The sequence below is a fragment of the Maylandia zebra genome, linkage group LG5, assembly GCF_041146795.1.
Source record: "Maylandia zebra isolate NMK-2024a linkage group LG5, Mzebra_GT3a, whole genome shotgun sequence".
NCBI lineage: Eukaryota > Metazoa > Chordata > Actinopteri > Cichliformes > Cichlidae > Maylandia > Maylandia zebra.
The window spans coordinates 26,389,836-26,411,296 of record NC_135171.1 but is presented as its reverse complement, the minus strand read 5'-3'; the positions used below and the strand labels follow the sequence as shown (position 1 = coordinate 26,411,296).

Below are 21,461 nucleotides of genomic sequence, written 5' to 3'. Positions count from 1 at the left end.
AGAAAACATCTGCATGTTTTTTTATGGCAGCATTTATTACAGATTTCAGTCGGGTTTCCCAGCAGCTTTTGTCAACAGTTACTTAGAACTGGTAGTCATATACAAATTTTCATTAGTCATCTACTATAAATATTACTAAATGAAAGTGAACAGGATGACTCTGAAATCACAACCGCCAGTCTGCTGTTTCCAAACACTCTATAGAACAGGAGCATAACTGGCCATCATCAGTTAGACAGGAACGCGGTCTAAGCTTTTCTCTTATCGGGTTCTATTTCTGCAAACAAATATAAACATAAATCTTGGGATTATCTGAGATAAAAAAAAAAAGTTTACGTTTTACTGAGAAAGACACAGAAAGATAGAATGGGGGAGAAGGTAGAGGTAGGGGGAGGAGGTGGTAGTGGTGGTGGTGGGGAGGAGGGGGGGGGTCGCGAGAGAGAACTTATGCGTGTGTGTGTGTGTCAATGTATGAGAGAGTTCACTGGCCTTCCGCGGCGTGTGGTGTGTCTGAGATTCGGTTGGACTCTGATCTTGAGGTTTATTTAAGCTGAATTCCGTGGGCTCATCAGGACCGCGTTACAAAAATCCTCCTATAGAACTAGAAAGAATGTGCAGCGCATACAGTTCTGCATAAGGCACAAAGGCATGTCTTTAGAGGTGGGGGCAGGCATCAAAAGACAGGCAGAGGAGGGATTTCTTTAGAGGCTGGGGGCAAAGAAGGTATTTCGGAGTTCCATTCATTGCCAGGGAGAGCAGGGGAGGCGTACAGTTTTGCAATAAAGGGTGCATTTCCAGGGGATGTTAGGAACTCCGAAACTGTGCCGTAAACCTCTGCACCCCTGCTCTAACTGGAAGTTAATTAGGGACGATATTTTCCTCTGACTCTTCGGGGGCTATATTTGATTTGATTCATTTGAAAGCTTTTAAATCTTTTTAGAAGTTGGTGCAAAAACGGGCAAAATTAGAAGCCCTTTAATGCCTGTTTGCGATGCATAAACATTACAAAAAAAGGTTTTAAAAAAAAGAAAGAAAAAGTAGTTGTGAGCAGATAAACATTTATCAGGGTAAAGGCGAATAAAGACTGGAAAAGTAGTGGTAATAAAAATGAAAAATCTCATCGAAGTAAAACTGAAAAGCAGCTCACATTTTTATGATGAACCTTTTCCGCATGGCTTTTTATTTTGCATGTCAGCGTGCGTGATTATTGAGTTCTTATCATTTTGGCATATCTGTTGGTTTCTGGCTGCCAGCAGCAACAAAAAAAAAAAAAACGAAAAAAAATGGATTCTGATCCACCTAATGTTAGTTATTGCGACTGAAAGGATTCATTAAATCATGCAGATGTAATGCAGACATAACAGAAGAAATCCCGAAAGATGCATTACTACAAAACATGTTTTTCATAATATAGTAATGTAATAGTAATACAAGTCATATAACACATTCTAATTATAAATCTGGATTTGTGTTAGGGATAGATTTTATAGACAAAGAGGCATCTGAGAAGAGGAAACGTGTACATGTTCAGCGCATGAAAAGGTCTCGCAAGTTTTGATAACACTCAGAATAATCAGTTCTGTGTTTAACGGCACTCTCTCTTTCTAAGCCATCTCCATGACTTTCTTTATCCAGTCCACGTACATAGACACGCGGATAAAGATGTTGGGCTGCCCCGGGTGTCCACAGCGCCTCATGGGGATGATCACCCCCTCGAGTACCCAACAGTCCGTGTTCTGACACGCCAGAGGTCCGCCATAGTCTCGCTGCAGACACACAGGAACAACACTCCGGGGTCATTATTTGTCTCTGTTATGACTGACTGTCACTGCTGAAGTTAGAAACATCTTGCAGTCACATCTTGTCCAGTTCACTTCCATTATCCAACTGGTGACTGTGTTTGATTTATAGGAACATATAAATAACTGTATGCGCTTTGCTTAAAGTAACTTTCATTATCAAACAGTTTTCCCAACCATCAGTATTTGAAGCGTTAAGTCCTAACACGTTACGCCGTTATTTTGTGGCACTTAAGGAACATAGTTTGACACTTTGGGAAGATACTTGTGTTCACTTTCTTGCAGGGGGTTTCAAGTATCTGCACTTTTAACACAAAGCTAGACAAGCAGTTGGTTAGTTTAGCTTAACACAAACAGCGGCGGAAACAGCTGGTGGAACCAGCTGGATCGGCTCTGCCCAAAGGTAATGAAATCCACCTACCAGGACCTTATAAACTCACAGCTTAAGAGAACATTTAAACAGTGTCTCTTAAACTCACAGTTTAAGCACGTACTTTCCCATTTTTAAACATCAAACTATTCTATTAATTTTTACAGCTATTAATACCAAAGATGGTCAGTGCTGTGTTTCTGTTATGACTTGGTTAAGAAACCACTTCAAGCAGGGGACCTTGCATTTCTCCTGTAACATCACAGCGGCAAAGTTTTGAAATGGTCCACCACTTTTACGCAGATACGTACCTCGCACGCGCCTACTCCAGCTTGGAAGGCGTTTGTGCACATCTCATTTTCACGAACACGACCTCTGAAGTATTTGTTGCACTCCTTGTTACTAATAACAGACATGTGGGCCACATTGAGGACAGCCTCATTACCAGTCCCTTGAAAAAGATTAAGAAGAAGGAATTAGTTAGCAGCTAATGTATTTAGAGGCACAGTGAAACGAAAAGGAAGTTGGACAGCTGTTGAAAGATTTTGAAAATAGCAGTGCCATCTGTTGCTCAGTAGCCTGGATAGCCCTCATTTAGAAGAAACATTACTTCAAGGGCAGAAACAAGATGCTCGTTCTAAGGAAGACTCCTTTTATTAATTATTCAAAGTAGAAGGGTACTGCATGAAGTCGGCACTTCCGAAGGATTATACTTGCCTCTTGTCTCGCCCCATCCTGCAATTTCACACCTCGTCCCCTCGCTTACAATGTAGCGCTCAGGAGGGAGGCAAATCTGAGAGACACGCGCATTAAACTCGGCCGGGCTACAGAAAGGGAGGAGGAAAAAGAGTCAGGAGGACTTTTAGGTATATGTCTGTGTACATATGCATGCATGTGTGTGTGTGCTGGTGGGACTTGACAGTACACACTATTCCAGTTGTAGCATGACCAGTTGAGACTCAGAAGGTCCGCAAACAATCTTAGTGAGAGGGATGGTTTGCACACCGGGTTCTCCTTCTTGAGGATCACGAAACAGAGTTCCCATCTTGGCTGAATATCCAGGCAGGTCAACGTAGCTATGCACACATTCAGATGATTAAGCACTATCAATATATATTAAAGCATTTTTGAGTTTTGAAAGTTTGGAAATTATTTACTTATTTACTTTCCTGATGAGATTTAAATGAACGGCTTTTTCTCTCTATCATATCTGGATGGTAAATCTGAAGCTTTGTAAACTGAGAAACTGAGAAATTTAGACATGTCTTAGAAATATCCAAAGTCTAACAGTAAGTCAGACCTATTAGAGATTTAATTTAAATTTCACACTTTTACATGCACTCACCAACCACTTTATTAGGTAGTAATTAGGTTCCTAAAACTGTGTTAGGACCCGTTCTGCCTTCACCACATTCAGATTCTATTGGATTAAGTTCTGGCGACTGTGGAGGGCATTCGAGTAGTCTGAACTCACAGTCATGTTCAAGAAACCAGTTTGATCAGAAGATGGACATCGTCAGCAACAACATTCGGGTAAGCTGTGGTGCGTAAATAATGTTCAGTTGGTATTAAGAGGCCCAGAGTGTGCCATTACATACCACTACCAGCCTGAACCGTTGATACAAAGCAGGATGGATTCAAGCTTTCATGTTGTTTACTCCAAATTCTGACCCTACTATCTGAGTGTCACTGCAGAAATTGAGACTCAGCAGACCAGGCAACATTTTTCCAATCTTCTGTTGTCCGGTTAGGGGGAGCCCGTATCAATTGTAGCCTCAGTTTCCTGTTCTTAGCTCACAGGAGTGGCACCCGGTGTGGTCTGCTGTCGACAGGCTGCTGTGTGTCTGCTGCATACCTTGGTTGTTGTAACAAGTGATTATTTGAGTTACCGTTGTCTTTCTATCAACGACGTCATCTGGACCTTGTCCATGTGTAAATGTATTAAATTACTGCCATGCAATTGGCTGATTGAATATTTGTGTCAAGAGCAGTTGAACAGGTGAACGCTGCCTCTCTTTACTGCTCTAATATCTTTGCATGAATGTTTTGCAATGATCCCAGTCTTCTTCATGCTCTCGTGCTACTTTAAACACACAAACACCGAAATAATCTCTGGTCTTTTGCTATTGTTGTACTCTCTGTGGTATTTTACACAAGTAAGAAAACCTCTGCATCTGGTTTAAACCAGTACAGACAAGCTGCACGCTGAAATGCTAACGTGGAGTTGTTTTTATTTGTGACTGGACATACAACTGGAATCAGTTTTCTCATCTAACGCTTATTAAGAATAAACATTTGCAAAAATGCCAAAAACTTTAGATGTGTGAAATCAGAGAGCACTTTTAAAAGAACCAGACTTACCAGGAGGAGAAACACTGTTTGGTGCTGATCACCCATCTAGCATTAACCAGGGATCCTCCACAGAAGTGGTTTCCTTTTCTGCACACACACAGGTCAGAGGTTACATCCAACATAGCAGAAAGCCTTTTACTATAACTGTTAAACACCATCAGCTGTCAGACTCACCTGTCTCTCAGGCTCACCGTCCAAGGTGAGTTCCCAGGAATCCCATTCACTATACGCATTATGGGACTCGAATGGGCCCGGTCTTCTCTCTTTCCACACTCACTAAACTCCACGTTTTCTGTGATCACAAAAAGGCGACTCAATACTGTAAAACATATTTTGCAGATGTTTGAAATATATTAGAAAGCCTGCTCAACTAACCTACTGGTTCAGTGATAGACACTTTCTCCCCAGCTGTGTAAAAACACCAACAGACTGAATGTTAAACTCAAACTCTGGATGAACCATCACCACACAGCCCAATAAAGTGCTACAAGAGACAGGTAGAAAAGATCTGTACCGCACTGTTTGATGGCACAGTAGTCAAACTCTGTTTTGTGGTCTGTGGTGTAGCACCAGGGTCCGTGATGGTCACCATCTGGGTTGCGACAATAGTTTTCTGTCAGATTGGCATCTGGATGCGTTCTTGGGTTTATCCTGGAAGATCACACAGATCTCTTAAAATATATAGGCATGCTAAAAATGCTGAAAACACGACAGTCCTTCTGTTTGTAACAATATTATTCTTTTTTTCTTGCTCAAGACACTTTTACCAGCTATTATGTTACAGACCACCTTAATAAAATATAAAGTATAGAGCCTATTTTTTAATAGTACATTTTCTAATGTATTCATCGGTTCGAACAGAAAACAAAATCCACTCGATGTTAGTATGAAGTGCAGATACACTTTCAATATAAAGCCAATTAGTGGTCATAGTCATACATGTGCATAAAATAAATCCTCTGCTGTTTAATAGCTTAAATGTTTATCTTACTTTGTCCTGTGAGGCGTGTTAACGTTCCATTTCTGGCAGGTTATGCCCTTACGAGTTTTACGCACAGTGCCTCTGTAGTTTCTTCCGTTTTCATGGTAACAGTCTGGAAAGAAGACGAAAGACTTCATCATCATTGCAACGGCCATTACTAAGTATGGCAGACTGTCAAATGAGCATAATGGGACAGAACAACACTGCACTTTGTCTTCATTTAGAATCAACGCTACATTTGAGGTGAAGTCTGGGCATTACAAAGTTTCTTATTTCTGCCTTATAATAATGGTATGCAGAGAAATTATTTAATTGTTTAACAGAGAAAGAATTTTTCAACATGGTAGTTTTATTTACAATGCATAAATCATTTCTTTTAGCACACGGTAATTAAATTATTAAAGGGAAAAAAATGAATGACATATTATGAGCCCCTGAAAACTGACCTTTTTGTTGAGCCATAGCACAAACCGCTGCTGTGCAATGGTGTGATTTAACTTTTATATTACAAGCTTTGAGCTTTTTAAAGTTAAACCTGAGGTAAACCTCTTCCAATTTACCCATAAGTGAGCTGCCACTTGAGAAAGCATTGTGCCAAAATCAAAGTTAAAACGAAATGGATTCACAATCTTTCTAAGTGTCGAGAATTAGAGTGAGAAGTATCATCAGGAAATTCAAAGAGCCGCACAGAACAAGCCTGGCAGAGGGAGAAAAGATTTTAAAGACTCGTGAGAGATGTCTCTAAAGATTTACAGTGGGGCAAAAAAGTATTTAGTCAGCCACCGATTGTGCAAGTTCCCCCACTTAAAATGATGACAGAGGTCAGTAATTTGCACCAGAGGTACACTTCAACTGTGAGAGACAGAATGTGAAAAAAAAATCCATGAATCCACATGTTAGGATTTGTAAAGAATTTATTCGTAAATCAGGGTGGAAAATAAGTATTTGGTCAATAACAAAAATACAACTCAATACTTTGTAACATAACCGTTGTTGGCAATAACAGAGGTCAAACGTTTACTATAGGTCTTTACCAGGTTTGCACACACAGTAGCTGGTATTTTGGCCCATTCCTCCATGCAGATCTTCTCGAGAGCAGTGATGTTTTGGGGCTGTCGCCGAGCAACACGGACTTTCAACTCCCGCCACAGATTTTCTATGGGGTTGAGGTCTGGAGACTGGCTAGGCCACTCCAGGACTTTCAAATGCTTCTTACGGAGCCACTCCTTTGTTGCCCGGGCGGTGTGTTTTGGATCATTGTCATGTTGGAAGACCCAGCCTCGTTTCATCTTCAAAGTTCTCACTGATGGAAGGAGGTTTTGGCTCAAAATCTCACGATACATGGCCCCATTCATTCTGTCCTTAACACGGATCAGTCGTCCTGTCCCCTTGGCAGAAAAACAGCCCCATAGCATGATGTTTCCACCCCCATGCTTCACAGTAGGTATGGTGTTCTTGGGATGCAACTCAGTATTCTTCGTCCTCCAAACACGACGAGTTGAGTTTATACCAAAAAGTTCTACTTTGGTTTCATCTGACCACACGACATTCTCCCAATCCTCTGCTGTATCATCCATGTGCTCTCTGGCAAACTTCAGACGGGCCTGGACATGCACTGGCTTCAGCAGCGGAACACGTCTGGCACTGCGGGATTTGATTCCCTGCCGTTGTAGTGTGTTACTGATGGTGACCTTTGTTACTTTGGTCCCAGCTCTCTGCAGGTCATTCACCAGGTCCCCCCGTGTGGTTCTGGGATCTTTGCTCACCGTTCTCATGATCATTTTGACCCCACGGGATGAGATCTTGAGTGGAGCCCCAGATCGAGGGAGATTATCAGTGGTCTTGTATGTCTTCCATTTTCTGATGATTGCTCCCACAGTTGATTTTTTCACACCAAGCTGCTTGCCTATTGTAGATTCACTCTTCCCAGTCTGGTGCAGGTCTACAATACTTTTCCTGGTGTCCTTCGAAAGCTCTTTGGTCTTGGCCATGGCGGAGTTTGGAGTCTGACTGTTTGAGGCTGTGGACAGGTGTCTTTTATACAGATGATGGGTTCAAACAGGTGCCATTCATACAGGTAACGAGTGGGGGACAGAAAAGCTTCTTACAGAAGACGTTACAGGTCTGTGAGAGCCAGAGATTTTCCTTGTTTGAGGTGACCAAATACTTATTTTCCACCCTGATTTACGAATAAATTCTTTACAAATCCTACCATGTGAATTCATGGATTTTTTTTTCACATTCTGTCTCTCACAGTTGAAGTGTACCTCTGGTGCAAATTACTGACTTCTGTCATCATTTTAAGTGGGGGAACTTGCACAATCGGTGGCTGACTAAATACTTTTCTGCCCCACTGTAAGAACAACTACCAAGACACTAGTAAATGACTTAGCCAAGTTAGGAATTGTTGTTTAAAAGAAGACAATTACTAGAAGCCTGCACAGGAATGGACCCCGTGTGGCAGATCAAGTAATAATGTCACTTCTGGTGAAGACTTCGCTTTGTCTTCCAAGATGACAACAACTTAAAACAAACGTCGTTTTTCGAGAAGACCAAAGTGAACTTCACTGAGTGGCCTGCACAAAGTCCTGACTTTAATCCCACTGAAGGTCTGTGGAGAGAGAACTGAAGACCAAAGTGAATAATAATCCTGCCCCTAGTAGTTTTGGCTTTTTGAGAAATAATTTCGTTGTTTTGTTTCAGAGTAAAATAATGTAAGCATCCAAAATTGTCTCTTTGCTGTTTTTTTTTTTTTTTAAAGTATATTTGCATAGGAGGGCTAATAATTCTGTCCTCATCTATAGTTAAATGTTCAAACAGAGAAAAAGAAAAAAAGAAACAATTTCTGGCGACTCGTCAGATATTCCAGGGATTTGGGGCTCTCGCTGGAGGGGTCTTCATCACATTGATATTACAGCCCTGCACGTCCTCATATGAATATTCATACAGTCGATGCATCGTAAGGTCATCTTTATTCATTAATGCCAACAGGAGCCTGTTCGCTGGATTCATATTAAAATGGAGAAGAAGGCTAATACCCTCAGCTTCTATGTCGTCTGCACAGCGTTTAATTTGCAAGCAGAGAGCAGTCCTCATCGCTGGGACAGATGTGAAGCACCAGGGAGCCTCCGACCCATCTGGGTTACGACAGTAGTTCTCCTCCAAACCCCTGGATGAAATGTAAGATTCAGCTCATCATTGATGCATTAAATTATTGGTCACTGACACTGTGCCGGGTTAGTGTAGAGACACAGAGATCACGCTGAAATAACTAAGTTCTTGTCCCCCCACCCTTGAGTGAATGAAATGCTGCTAATCACTTCTGGCATGATGAGCGATCACAGCATCACAAAGAAGTTTAATATTCATTTCACATGCATGCTGCCACTCTGAGAGCGATCTGCTTTTAATGGAGAATTACTGACTATCCATCATCTACTGCCAACTGTCAGCAGAGAAATAAGATGCAAGAAATCTCACTGCAATGACGTTTTGACATTAATATTCATGTGCAATGCAGCGAGAGCACTATCAAACTAACAAGTTGTGACAAAAAAAAAAAAAGACTAAATGAAAAGGTTAACCTTAACAGCGATCAACGCTTACTTGCACTCATATATGTTTGGGTAGAAGGGGTGCTCATGGGGTTGCTGGGCATCCCACCGCTGGCAGGGGATGCCTGACGTGGTCTCGTTGACTCTCCCGCGGTAATCCTCCCCGCGCCCACGGAAACACTTGGTGGTGAAGCTGGAGCGCTGGCGCTTCTCTACGTGAACTTCAGCTGGAGAGAAGGAACAGGTTAAAGATGACATAAACATCAACAAAATGCAGGAGAAAACGAAAGTTTGTTGGAATAGTCTCATGAGATAAAAGAACAACGTGACCTCATTTTTTAATGAATCACCTTTAAGGACCAAATGATGCTGATTTACAGCGGCAGAGAGAAACTACGCGGAGGATCAAATAAACACAGATATAAAAGAGGAGAATAATTACCTAACGAAACAGGATAAAAATCATGAGAAAATTAAGATGTGAAAGTGACGGTGAAAACACAAGAAGCTCAGGAAAAAGCCGTGGTTTCCACGTGTGAAGGATAATAACATGTTACATAATACTAATCACACCACAGGATGGCACTGTTTTATCGTGATCTTCTCTTGTGTCAATGATTCTCATTGGAAATCCCCAGGTTACACAACTTCTGTTGAAATTTTTGGGAGAACACTAATGCCCTGTTTATTTGATTTGTTTTGCTGGTTGTTCACGTTCTCTCTTAGTCCTTGAGTGTATAAAAAAAACACACGTGGCCATCATCTACCTGCTTTAGAATTACAATTATTTTTTAAAGTATGGGCCTGTATGTCATGAATGTAATTTAAAAAACAAACAAACAAACAAAAAAAACCCAATAAAACTCTTAGCTATTGTTAAAAGTAAGCAACATTTTAAAGTGCCTTTCATAGGCAAGAGTTACAAAGACCTACAAAAATACACTGGAATTAAAAGCAGTACAAAAAGGCATAGAAAAAAAAGGCTGGGGGGGTGTAATAAAACTACTATTACTACTACAACTGAAGCCACTATATCTGGCAAACACAGCCTGTTATACAGCCTTAAATCAATGAAAAAACACTTTTTTAAATTGATTCGTTTAAAGAGAATCATCGTCTGCCCTGAAATGTCTCACATTTCTGAACGCAATTTGTACAAACACAGAAAAGGTGATTTTTCTAGATTTAATTACAGCAACTTAATGAGACTCTCTAATCCCACCGTCTCAGAGTACTACAGGAATCAATTTGGCTTCCTCTTTCTTGCCTGAGGGACCCACTGACAAGAACAGAACAAACAAATAAGCCACAAGTTTAATCCAGTAAATTTATACAGTGAGAGAAAACATTACAGTAACATCTAGTAATTATCTTACTCGCTATATAAGCCAGCAATTTTGCCTATAAACATTTCCAAAAGATACTGAATTTTGGAGAAGAAAGAAAGGATGGAGATTTTTTGCCTTTCCTTTTTCCTCTCTCTGAAAAAGTAAAAGTAAAGACTCTACTATAGGAGTTGGTCCAGTAAAGGTCCAATAAATGCAAGCTCTTACTACATCGGCTGATGTCACAGTTTTCCCTTTCCACCTCAGGGTCAGTGGTGTAACACCAAGGCACCGGAGAGGCATCAGGGTTACGGCAGTAGTTGTCATCTAAACTCTTATCAGGGTACCTGAAAAATACACATAGGCAGGTTTTTAATCACCTGGAAATGGAAAAAAGAAATGACTTAAATAGTTCAGGTGCAACAGCAAAATATGTTGTACAATGCTAACTCAGGTGCAAACAAAACAGTAGTAATGATTGCATACTTTTCAGGTTGGTAGATGTGTTGGTGAGGGTACTGCTGGTCCCATCTCTGACACTCTCTGCCATTCACAGTGTGGTCAACCTGGCCCCTGTAGTCCTCTCCATTACATGTGATGCACACCTCTGCAAGCAGAATGACTCACAAAGTGAAAGCTGCTTGAAGTAAAGAGAAACACACATTTTTTAACAGCACTTTTTAACAGCTTCTATAATTGCTGAATAATTTTCTTAAAGCACATTTAAAGAATGAAACTTGAAGCTATTCATGAGGCAACTTGAAACAGTAACTATTGTAAGTGCACTGCTATCAGCAGGTAAGCCAAAAAACGAGTAACAAGTTTTCCAGTTCCACCAAATTAAAGTGCTAATTACGAGACATTTGGAGGAAATAAAGCTTACGTAAAGCTTTACAAATCTCACATTTGCAGTTTAGATAAGCAGGATGATGTGTGGTAATTTATGGGATGTACCATCTTTGCATTGGGGAATGTTGCAGCTTTCATAGCGTCGCTCCGGGTCGGTGGTGTAGCACCACGGACCGATCCGATCCCCATCCGGATTCCTGCAGTAGTTCAGCTCCAGACCATTGGTAGCTGTAGGAGTCCACCTGAGAAAAAAATTTTTTTTTCAGTTAGTCAAACACTTTGGTACAACTGGTCGTTTAAAATAAAACAAACAATGCAGTTGAAGTGACAACTCCCTAATCTGGGAGTGTCAACTTCTAGTGTGGATGAATAATATAGACGCTGCAGCTGTTCTTAAGCCCGAGGGATGGATTCAGACAACTATGACAGAAAGTGACTGGGTTCAATCTTAAACACTTACAGATGTATTAATGGATTTTTACAAGCTGAAGAGCACACATATCTGACATAAATTTGTTTTGGTTATCACATGTAAATCTGCTATCATTTGCAGTTTTATCAGGCACACCTGTACACCTCCTTCACGGTGGTGTAGTTAGAGAACTGCTGACCACCTGATGGCTATTACTCAGATATTCATCACGATTTAATCGCCGTCAGGTACAGAGAAAAGATCTGGCTCCTTACTTTGCTCTGAAGACTGCTTATGATATTTTGCTTATCAGTTTTTCTGAAGAAAACAGGCACCCACACTGGTGGAAATAAGGCTTAAAAACAGTGAAATTTAGAGATACCACAACAGTGAAAGGGGTACGAGCAGTAATGCACTCTGGCTTTCTGCCTTCAGTCTGGCTTTAAGGGAAATGAAAGACATGGTTATTCAGGAAAGTTTCTTGAATTTCCCACCTCTTCATCTCTCTCCCACAATTGGAAAATAATTATAAATAGAGCTGTGCTGTTGTTCACCTCTGAACTGAAAGTGAAATGCAGCACTTTATCTTCACAATGTCTTTTTTTCTAGTACAGTGAAGATGTAACTCACCTGTGATCGTGAGGAAATTTGGACCACCACTGTTGGCAGGTGAGTCCGCTTCTTGTGGTGGACACTTTGCCTCGATAGTCTTCCCCTTTACCCACAATGCACTTCCTTACATAGACTGCATAAAAAAAAGCAATCAGTGGTTACAGTATCGATGGGAAGCACTGATCTCTGTGATATCACCGATGTGAGTCTTACCCTTCTTCTCATAAAGATCACAGTTCACGTTTCTCTTCACTTCTGCATTGGTGCCATCACCCACCCAGGGCAGATGTTTACAGGTGACAACTGGACGAGTCTCATAGTTGAAAGCTCTAATGTTGAGAAATATTTTCACGTCAAAGCTCTTTACTTTCAGAGGATAAACCTGATGTCTGCAAAGTGTTTTTAAATTAATCGGTGAACATTTTAAAGTTATTTTTAAGAATATTACGTTTAACATTTAACAGACAGTATAATGAAAGCCCGACTGATATACTGGCAGGGATAACATGTCAGCTGATTGCCGATATATCTGTGTCAGCATTATTAAATAAATGCTGTCTTAACTTAACTAGACCCCGATTGGTAAAGATACAGATTTTAATATTGATATCAATACCAATATTTAATCATTTAAGACTATTCTGATATATCGGTTGATTTCTTTTTCTTTCAGGGACACAATTCACTGTTTGTTGTGTTTCTGGTGCTCCAAACATGTGTTGCAGACAGTTAAGTTCATATTTAGAAACTATGAAACAGCAACATGATGTGTTTGAAGAGTGTTTCTCCCATTTCTTCTTCTTTCTTTTAAATTTATTGGCATTTATAAATGTCGATGTTGCTGGCGATTACCTAATATCAGTAGATAGTAATGGCCCGCCATTATTATCTACTGTTCTAGTCTTAAGATGGCAAAACTATGGGGAAAGAAGCTGCAATGACAATGTTGATAGTCCAGACTGAATAAGGCTCATTCTGTGGTGGAAAGCCTCACATCATCTAGCCTTTTACTAATAAATATCTACAAGGCTAGACATTCATTCCAGGGTGGAAAGGTTGTGCAGCATACATCTTTAATGGCTTTAAAAAACAAGAATTGGGTGCACAGGTTTTAATTGACTCTAGATTTTCTCAAAGCCCTGAGTCCATTAATATTTGGTTGAATGTCCCTTAGCAAGTTGCACCTCAACCAGATGCTTTTGGTTTCCATCAACAAGTTTCTCGCACAATTCTGGCTGAATATTTGACCACTCTGCTTGGTAGAACTGGTAGAGCTCATTCAGAATGGTTGGTTGGTTTCTTGGCATGGATCCGGCTTTTAAGCATAGTCCACAAATTTTTATAGTCCAGGAGGTCAGGACTTTGTTGTGGAAAAACATTCCAGAAGTTTAATGTCAGCCTGCTTTATCCTTCCAAAACTTTTCATGTGAGTTTGTCCTGCTGGTAATTTCAACCATCTAGTTGCTAATTTGAGCTGAAGAATTTGGTGGTAGTCTGCCTTTTTCATTATTCCATCCACTTTTTGCAATGTGTCAGTTGTACTGGCAGTAAAACAGCACCAGAGGATGATGCTAGCACCACCTTCTCCTCTTTGTCATACTAGCCAAACAGCTAAATTTCTGTATCACCTAACCATAAAACTTTAATCGAGAAGGCATTTGGCTCGTCTGTATGGAAAGCTGCACATCTCAGTCAGCATGAAAGCGTCAATTTTGAAACGGGGGCTTCTTTCTTGGTTGACACTGTTTCAGTCCTTGGCGATATAACTGTGAACGGTGAGTCAGGTGTTCTTGGCGGTTCCTGGGTTGCTTCTGAACATCCTAATTAATTTCCTTTCATCTAAGGATAAGAGTTTAGGTATTGTTCTGGACCTTAGTAAAATTGTGACACATCAGAAAAGCTTGTACTTATGTGCAATTGTTTAAACTGATGATCTTAGAATGTGCAGTTGTTTGGCAATGGCTCCGTTAAGCTTCAGGAATGGACTTTCCAAAGCCTTGATGTTAACCCTACTGAAAATTTGTGCACTATGCTTAATCAGAAAACTTGAATAATCCCTAAGGAAATCAAAAGCCTTGGCCGTACCAAGAAGTCAGCTAAATGAACTCCAGCATTTATGCCAAGAACAGTGGTCAAATATTGATCCAGAATTATGCCAGAAGCCTGTTTCTTTTACAGATGATTTTTTTGGCCTTTTAGCCTTTATTGGATAGAGGCAGGAAAGCAAGGAGAGGGCTGTGGGCCTCTAACCTCGGTGTACTTCTCTGCGGTCATACGGGAAATGGTCGCCTGCTAACCCACTGAGCTAAACCAGCACCCAGAAGCTTGTTGATGGCAAAAAAACAAAAAAAGCCCCTAATTGAAGTGCAATTTGCCAAGTTGCACTTCAATCAGAAGCACCTTCTATTGACTAACTATTAATGGGGGTGTATACTTTTGACCCTGTGTGAATTAGAGAGAATTCAAAATATATCAAAAAAAGTTTTTCGCCCAATTCCAAATTCCCAAAGTGACAATGACATCCATATCTATTATGAGAATATGTTTTAAGTTCTTGGCCAATTTATAAGCAAAGTCCTTTTGCAAACTGTAATCTTTAAGTAGTTTAAGTGTGTTGTTTACCTGCAGTCCAGTGACTGTGAGCAGCGTGTGGCACAGTCCTCAAGGTTCAGGCCTGGTAAAATCTGCACTCGAGCAGAGTTCCAGGAGGTAGGAACGAGCTCTCGGCCCTCCGAGCGCTGGAAGTCATTCAGAGGACTGCGGTACCCTGTTCATGTATAACAAACCACAAACATAATGCTTACAGACTGATGTGGGGACCATGCAGTATCTGCATCTGTTTAGTCCTGGTTTTAACTGGAGAGCAGTGGCACCACATGGAATATTTGGGCAGGAGCCTGGACACATATAACCTTTGGACCAACGCTCTGCTGCTAGTTTGAGACAGCAGATATCCAGAAAAGGTTTGAACAGCAACAGTTACACTACTGGTAACTCAAACAGGCCCCTGTTAACACAGATACTGCCAGTATACACTAATGAAATGATAAAATCCATCACATACTAATAGTGGTGCTGTCAAAATGAAAATAGCTGTCTTTTAAAATAGTTTATTTGTTTTGAAAGTGCTCATCAGTGCAGCTTTAATTTCCCCCTCGATGGTTTTTCAACGTGATTGTTGTCACCTTGTCAACTATAAATAGATCAACAATCAACGATGACAGAACAACAGTGAATCAATGTTATTTCAATGTCAGTGTCAGGTTTCATCAGTATTTCAATGTTGTTTCAACATTGGTTTTGTGTTGACATTTCAATCCTGACGATTCTGATGGTTCCGATGGAAAATCAACATCTGTTCAATGTCTCCTTGCTATCTGGGCAGTCAGGCCTCATCATCTTTAACCAAATAGATTTAAACAACCAAAAATAATGAAAGTAGACAGAATAACTAAGAAATTAATCAAACTTACCAGTGACCACTCCGACGGTCAGGAGAATGCACTGCAGAAACGGTTTCATTGTTTGAATCGGTGGAAAATAAAACTATTATAATCACGTTATGGGGGTCAAAACGAGATCTCTGCTCTAAAATCTCCTGTATTTTGATGCCGTGGTCAACTTCAAACAACGAACAGCTCGACCTGACAGGCAGAAAAATACCCCCAGAAGCTCAGCACGATGTTAAACATCCACACAAAAAGTCTAAATCACGACCACCCACACGCCAGCGTCGCGCCTTTGCTCAAACAGTGGCCCTAATCCCCAAAACACAGCCGATCAATACATGTATTAATCATTAATGAGGAGTGGCACATTGGTCCTTGTTCATGAACCTTCTTCATGCCCCTCAGATATATAAATATTTGCATCAGGATTACGCTCAATATCCTGAAAAAAAAAAGAAAACTTGTGATTTTCTTTTCTGCCACAATGAACGCAATTCTCGCCACAAACGCTAGACGTCAGTAGGACGATTTCCAAAGGTTTTTCTCTTTCTCTTGTTTTCCGGGGGAGATAAACTGAAGCTAAGTTGCAGCTGGTTCAAGAACCTGTCTGACTTTCTCTGTTTTGCACCTTTAATCATCGGGGATTCACAGTCGGGTAAGAAAAGGGAAGGAGGGGGTTGTTATTCTGTCGCCACGTGTGTTTTGAATGATGAGCATAAAGCACCTAGATAGGCGAGTTCGATGTAAAATAAAAATGATCTAATCTGGACTTTGATCCGACTTGTTTAACCCGCAGCTGCGCACACACTTCTGTCTGCTGATTATGCGTCCGTGGAACATCCGATTAAGTCCACGCTGATCTTTGAAAGCACGGGGATCGTGGACAAACTTCTTTAAATAGTCTATTAATAGTTCTCCAGGCTTCTTGAATGACATTCAAAGCTTTTCTTTGGATGTCGGCTTTTGTTCTGTTCTCTCTCGATCGTGATGATCTCACACTGCTTCGATAATGTTGAAGTCTGACCAATTCATGACTGATAGTGTTATCAGATATGCTTTTACCAGACTGACAGTGTGTTTGGGATCATTATTGTGCTGAAAAATGTTACATAAAGTTACATGAAGTTTATCTTTCTGTGCTTGCACTTTGTAAGGAAAACAAAGCAAATGAAGTTACATAATTGCATTTTTATGGCGTACACCCATTATGGTTGGGAATTTTATTTTTTAGCATCTCCACAAGACTTTCTCTCTCTGCAAAGAAATATGGTCCTCTCTTGGAGTGATCTTTAATTCTGTCAAGAGACAAGAGAAGAGCTTCACAGAAACTGGCGGCATAGAAGATGATTGGGTTTTCCACCTGAAGGAACTAATATTGTTAAAGAGAAGGAAAAATGGGAGGTATAACAGAGTGGAAACCCATGTGAAACAACTGCTTTCTCTTTCTTCTGTTGTTGTTCAGGATGGCAGCTGTTAAAATGACGGAGGGTACAGTGCAGGTGGAGAGCTGCAACGCGCCACTGTTTTACAGACAAAGCGAACCTGTGACAGGAGGAGCAAAAGTGTCGGTTCTGCTTCTTCACGGCATACGCTTCTCTTCAGAAAACTGGCTCAGCATCGGCACTCTGGAGACGCTGGCCAAAGCGGGTTGCCGCGCGGTCGCCATCGACCTGCCAGGTGCGTTTGTCAGGGAACAAACACCATCTCCTTCCGCCACTCAGCTTTTAACTGAAAAGTCAGCATGACCAATGAAACGCAGCAAGGCAACAGGCTGCCACCGGCACATAAAGAGCTCCTAAAAGTCTCAGGGTCAAACTTTTGGCTCTTCGCTGTTTTGAATGCTCGCAAATATTAAATTGGGACTATTGACAGTAATACCTAATTGTGTGGCCCTATGCTAACCCTTCTGAAAATGAAAAACAAACATATTAATTAAATATAAGCTGGGATATATGAGTTATAACTTGTTTTAATTTTTGTTTGCAATTTATTGCTTAAAACTTTTATTTTAAAAATGTAAGTTTTTCAACAAAAAGTCTCAAAAACTCTGTTTCTTAACTTTCTTATTGTTGTTTATATTCTAAACTTTTTATGAGAGCTTTTTTTAAGCTAGCTGTGTCCTGTCGTTTTACCTATTTTCATAGGTGAAACTTTAACTTTTTGCATTATATTTATGGATATGTATTTGCAGTTGGCATCAGGACTTTGGCTTTGTTTGGAAAGTCAAATGTGCATGGGGGCTCAAATTTGAAGTGAACTGAATTGCTTCCATGAGTCATTGTTACAGCCCGTGTTCTGCTTGTTTTTAGAATCTGGTATTTTTGTCTCATGCTTTGACAGCCTCTAGTGATGATCTGGCAGGCACTCTACAATTTATATAGATCACTGAGGCAGCATGGGCCCAAAAGAAAAATGTTTGCCTTGGGGACAGTAATTACGTTAATAAGTCAGTGTCCATCAACAAACCTTACTCCTCTCCTCCTCTTCTTTTCTCGTGCCTCCCCTCTCTCCACAGAACTTGGTCAGTCTAAATCGGCCAAAGCCCCAGCGGCAGTGGGAACACCCGCCCCTGCAGGTTTCCTCAAAGAGGTGTGTGAGCAGCTGAATCTAACCCCGGCGGTGGTGATCAGCCCATCCCTTAGCGGGATGTATTCCCTGCCCTTCCTCCTCGAGCACCAGGCTCTGGTGCGAGCCTACATCCCTGTCGCTCCCATCTGTACGGACAAATTCACAGCGGAGCAGTACCAGAGCGTAAAGGTAGAGTCTGTGTGTGAGGATATGCCTCTGCTTGATATTCCTTTGTAGGTTCCTCTCCTGCAAAAGTTTTCTTTTTTTTCTCTTTTTTGGTATAGTATATGCACTGTCATTTCCTTTTTTAAAGGATAACTTGAGCAGCTGCGAATATCATCCAATTTTCCAACTCTTCTTTTTAAAAGAGACAGTGACTTTACCTGCACAGATGCCACTGGCTTTCATCCAGCTCAGAATTGTCTTAATGGGAGATCAATTGTAGGCACATTAGCCTGAAAAGCGATTTGTCTAATTTACTTATTTAGAACAAGCACTTACCTTAACAAAATTTGCTTTCCTTTATAAACAGTTTAAATGCAGAAGTTGTACATTCTTTTTTTATTTTAATCCAAACAATATTCTAAAGACTCAGCTCACACATTAAAGTCTCAGCAATTATAACGCAGCAAGAAGATTGGCACGAACAGGAGCAGTTTTTCTGTATAATGAGTGTTTTTAGTTTTAAAGGATGTTTTGCAGAGAATACTTTTGGATATCATATTTAATCTTTTATTAAGTGTTTTAAAAGGCACACTGTTGGTTTTATAAATAACAGTTAAACAGCTAACGGGGAATGTTAAGTGACCAAGTTTTACTTTACAAGAAAGATCCTAAAGATTTTAAGAAAAAAAATCAGATAAATGAAATTTTGCTATTTTAGAAATAAGATGGAGATTAGAAAACACTCATCATAACTGCTTAAGAAATTACAAAGAAGCTGGTCAACCCAGGGAGCAGAGCAAATCTGGTTCTGACAGTATGTTTGCGCTAAGTACCGCAGCAATTTCCTAATGTTGTAAACCTGCTCAACATTTGGCAATAAAACCCTTTCTGATTCTGATTCTGAAATCATTAAAAACCCAAAGGGTCTCTGCGCTTGATACAAAGAACCTGCTCCTCTGTCCCTTTTGTGACAGGTTGTTACAGGCCTCTGTATTTGTATCTCCACTTTCAGCAATCTCTTAGCAAACAAAGAGACATCGGAGCAGCAGAGTAACTCAAAAGATGGACAATAGAGTAATAAATGCAACTTACTGATGATAAAAAAGCATAAAACAAACATTTATGCTGTCATTAAGTGTCAAAGTGTGTTACAACTAAAATAACTAAGCCGGAGTAACTGCATTCATGTGTATTTCTGCAATGATGCAGTGAATATGTGGGAAACGATTAAGTTGTATTCACAAGTTCTTCAGGTTTTCTGATGAAGTAATCTGATCGATGTTTTGTACCAGTTAAAAAAAAAACTGGTACAAAAATAAATGCTTTTTATAACCTTTTACTTGTAATAGAGTTTGTTCATATTGCTGTATTTTTTTTTTAATAAGATGAGAGATCTGAACGTCTCTTCTCAGGCTGGAAAAACTAAGACTGTAGTTTTTCTCACTTTTATAATTCTTATTGACTACTAGACACATAAATCTGTTACACCTAAAATCTTTTAGTCTTAGCTTTTCACAGGACTTGTTTTGATTTCCTTCTTTTTTTTTTTTTTTTTTTTCCAGCTTGAGGTGAAATTTAGGACATCTGCAAAATCCCTTTAGCTATGGGTTTGAATTTAAAAACAAATAAAAGAGAGACAGATTTTCAAATGCCAGAAAAAGGACAGTGGAAATCACTCTGCAAAGGGCTCTTTTTTTTTTCTTTCATTATTGTTGTGATTTTTGTGTCCAGGTCCCATCGCTGATCGTTTACGGTGACCAGGACCATCAACTCGGGGAGGTGTCGCTCCGTAACCTGAGCAATCTGGCCAATCACAAAGTGGTGGTGATGAAGGGAGCAGGCCACCCCTGTTACCTGGACGACCCAGACACTTGGCACAAAGCTCTTACAGACTTCCTTAACACGCTGTGAAGCTCTTTGCTGTGCATTAGCAGCGCGATCGCCAAGAATGCGGTCATGCATAGGCAAACACATTAATCACTTGTGAAGAATTGAACTCACGTATTCCCAATGCTTAACCTGATTTGTATGTTTTGATACGTCTGCAAATCGGGCCTTTTCTAATGGTGACAGCAGTTGAAGCCTGAAGCTTTTTGAGAAATATTGTTTCTTAAATGAGAAAACCTGATGTCAGTCTTGAATCTGTACACTAAACACAAAGCTCAAGTCTGCAGCCGACTACTGAACCCAGGCGTGTAGGATTACGACACGTGGTTCACCCACATCACTGAACAGCGTCCAGTATTTCCACTCTGGAAACTTTGTTTCCTGTTTCGTTGTTGTAAAATATTTCGTTTGAGTAATTTTGGTTTAATTTAGGTGACTGAAGCTACAGTTCACTAACATCATATAAAATGACCGTGGTTGTTTTAGTGTTTGAGTGCACACAAAACTGCAAGTCTTCCAACGGTCACCTGGTCAAGGCTGCGAAGCAAGATAGAAATGTGTTAAACATGTGTCGCTTTTATGTCTCAGTGTTTCTGTCCTAATGCAGTTTATCTGACTTTGCAGTAATCATTACAGAACTGCCTGAAATCAGCACGAACGATGCCTTAAATTCGCCAAAGACCATTTTTCAATATAACTGAACCCAAGTTTTAATAACAGAATGACACTTTATGCCTCACACACTGAAACTCTGTAATTATGAAGCAATCAGAAGGGAGCATGTTATGAACATGGAAATGTTCGTGATGTGTCTAAATGGCACAAACAGAATAAAGTTCAAAGAGAGCAGGCTGCAGGTCACTTTCATGTCTCTGCACCATGTTACGTTTGCCAAATGCTAGCTGCCTACACATTGCACTCATACACACCAGGGTTGTATTAATCGTCTCATCCCAGCGTTAGAAGTGAATATTTTTAATAAAGCATCATAATTATTATATATTTGCTTGGTTCTCAACAGACTGTGTGTTTTCTATTTAACCGAGGAGTTAAAGCAGGTAACGTCAAACTGATTTTACATCACGGGCCACAGACAGCTTCGACTTCAAGTGGGTCAGCCCAGTGAAAGTACATGAG

General features: G+C 40.3%; 2 protein-coding genes across 2 annotated transcripts; one reads left to right on the top strand and one right to left on the bottom strand.

Annotated features, from left to right (window-relative positions):
* Positions 1-14: 14 nt before the first annotated feature.
* mst1 (macrophage stimulating 1) lies at positions 15-16,022 on the bottom strand. Its single transcript, XM_004548665.4, has 18 exons — positions 15,729-16,022; positions 14,878-15,022; positions 12,469-12,584; positions 12,274-12,388; positions 11,337-11,473; positions 10,869-10,989; positions 10,611-10,729; positions 9,110-9,284; positions 8,542-8,672; positions 5,513-5,615; positions 5,036-5,172; positions 4,897-4,929; positions 4,696-4,813; positions 4,531-4,608; positions 3,099-3,245; positions 2,887-2,993; positions 2,481-2,620; positions 15-1,766 (listed from the first exon to the last, which is right to left on the bottom strand). The coding sequence occupies exons 1-18, from the start codon at positions 15,775-15,777 to the stop codon at positions 1,605-1,607; spliced, it is 2,133 nt and encodes a 710-aa protein (XP_004548722.2). The 5' UTR covers positions 15,778-16,022; the 3' UTR covers positions 15-1,604.
* A 185-nt stretch (positions 16,023-16,207) lies between these two features.
* On the top strand, positions 16,208-21,173 carry abhd14b (abhydrolase domain containing 14B). The gene is made up of 4 exons (XM_004548666.4): positions 16,208-16,359; positions 17,167-17,381; positions 18,220-18,461; positions 20,169-21,173. The coding sequence occupies exons 2-4, from the start codon at positions 17,168-17,170 to the stop codon at positions 20,346-20,348; spliced, it is 636 nt and encodes a 211-aa protein (XP_004548723.3). The 5' UTR covers positions 16,208-16,359; position 17,167; the 3' UTR covers positions 20,349-21,173.
* Positions 21,174-21,461: the final 288 nt, after the last annotated feature.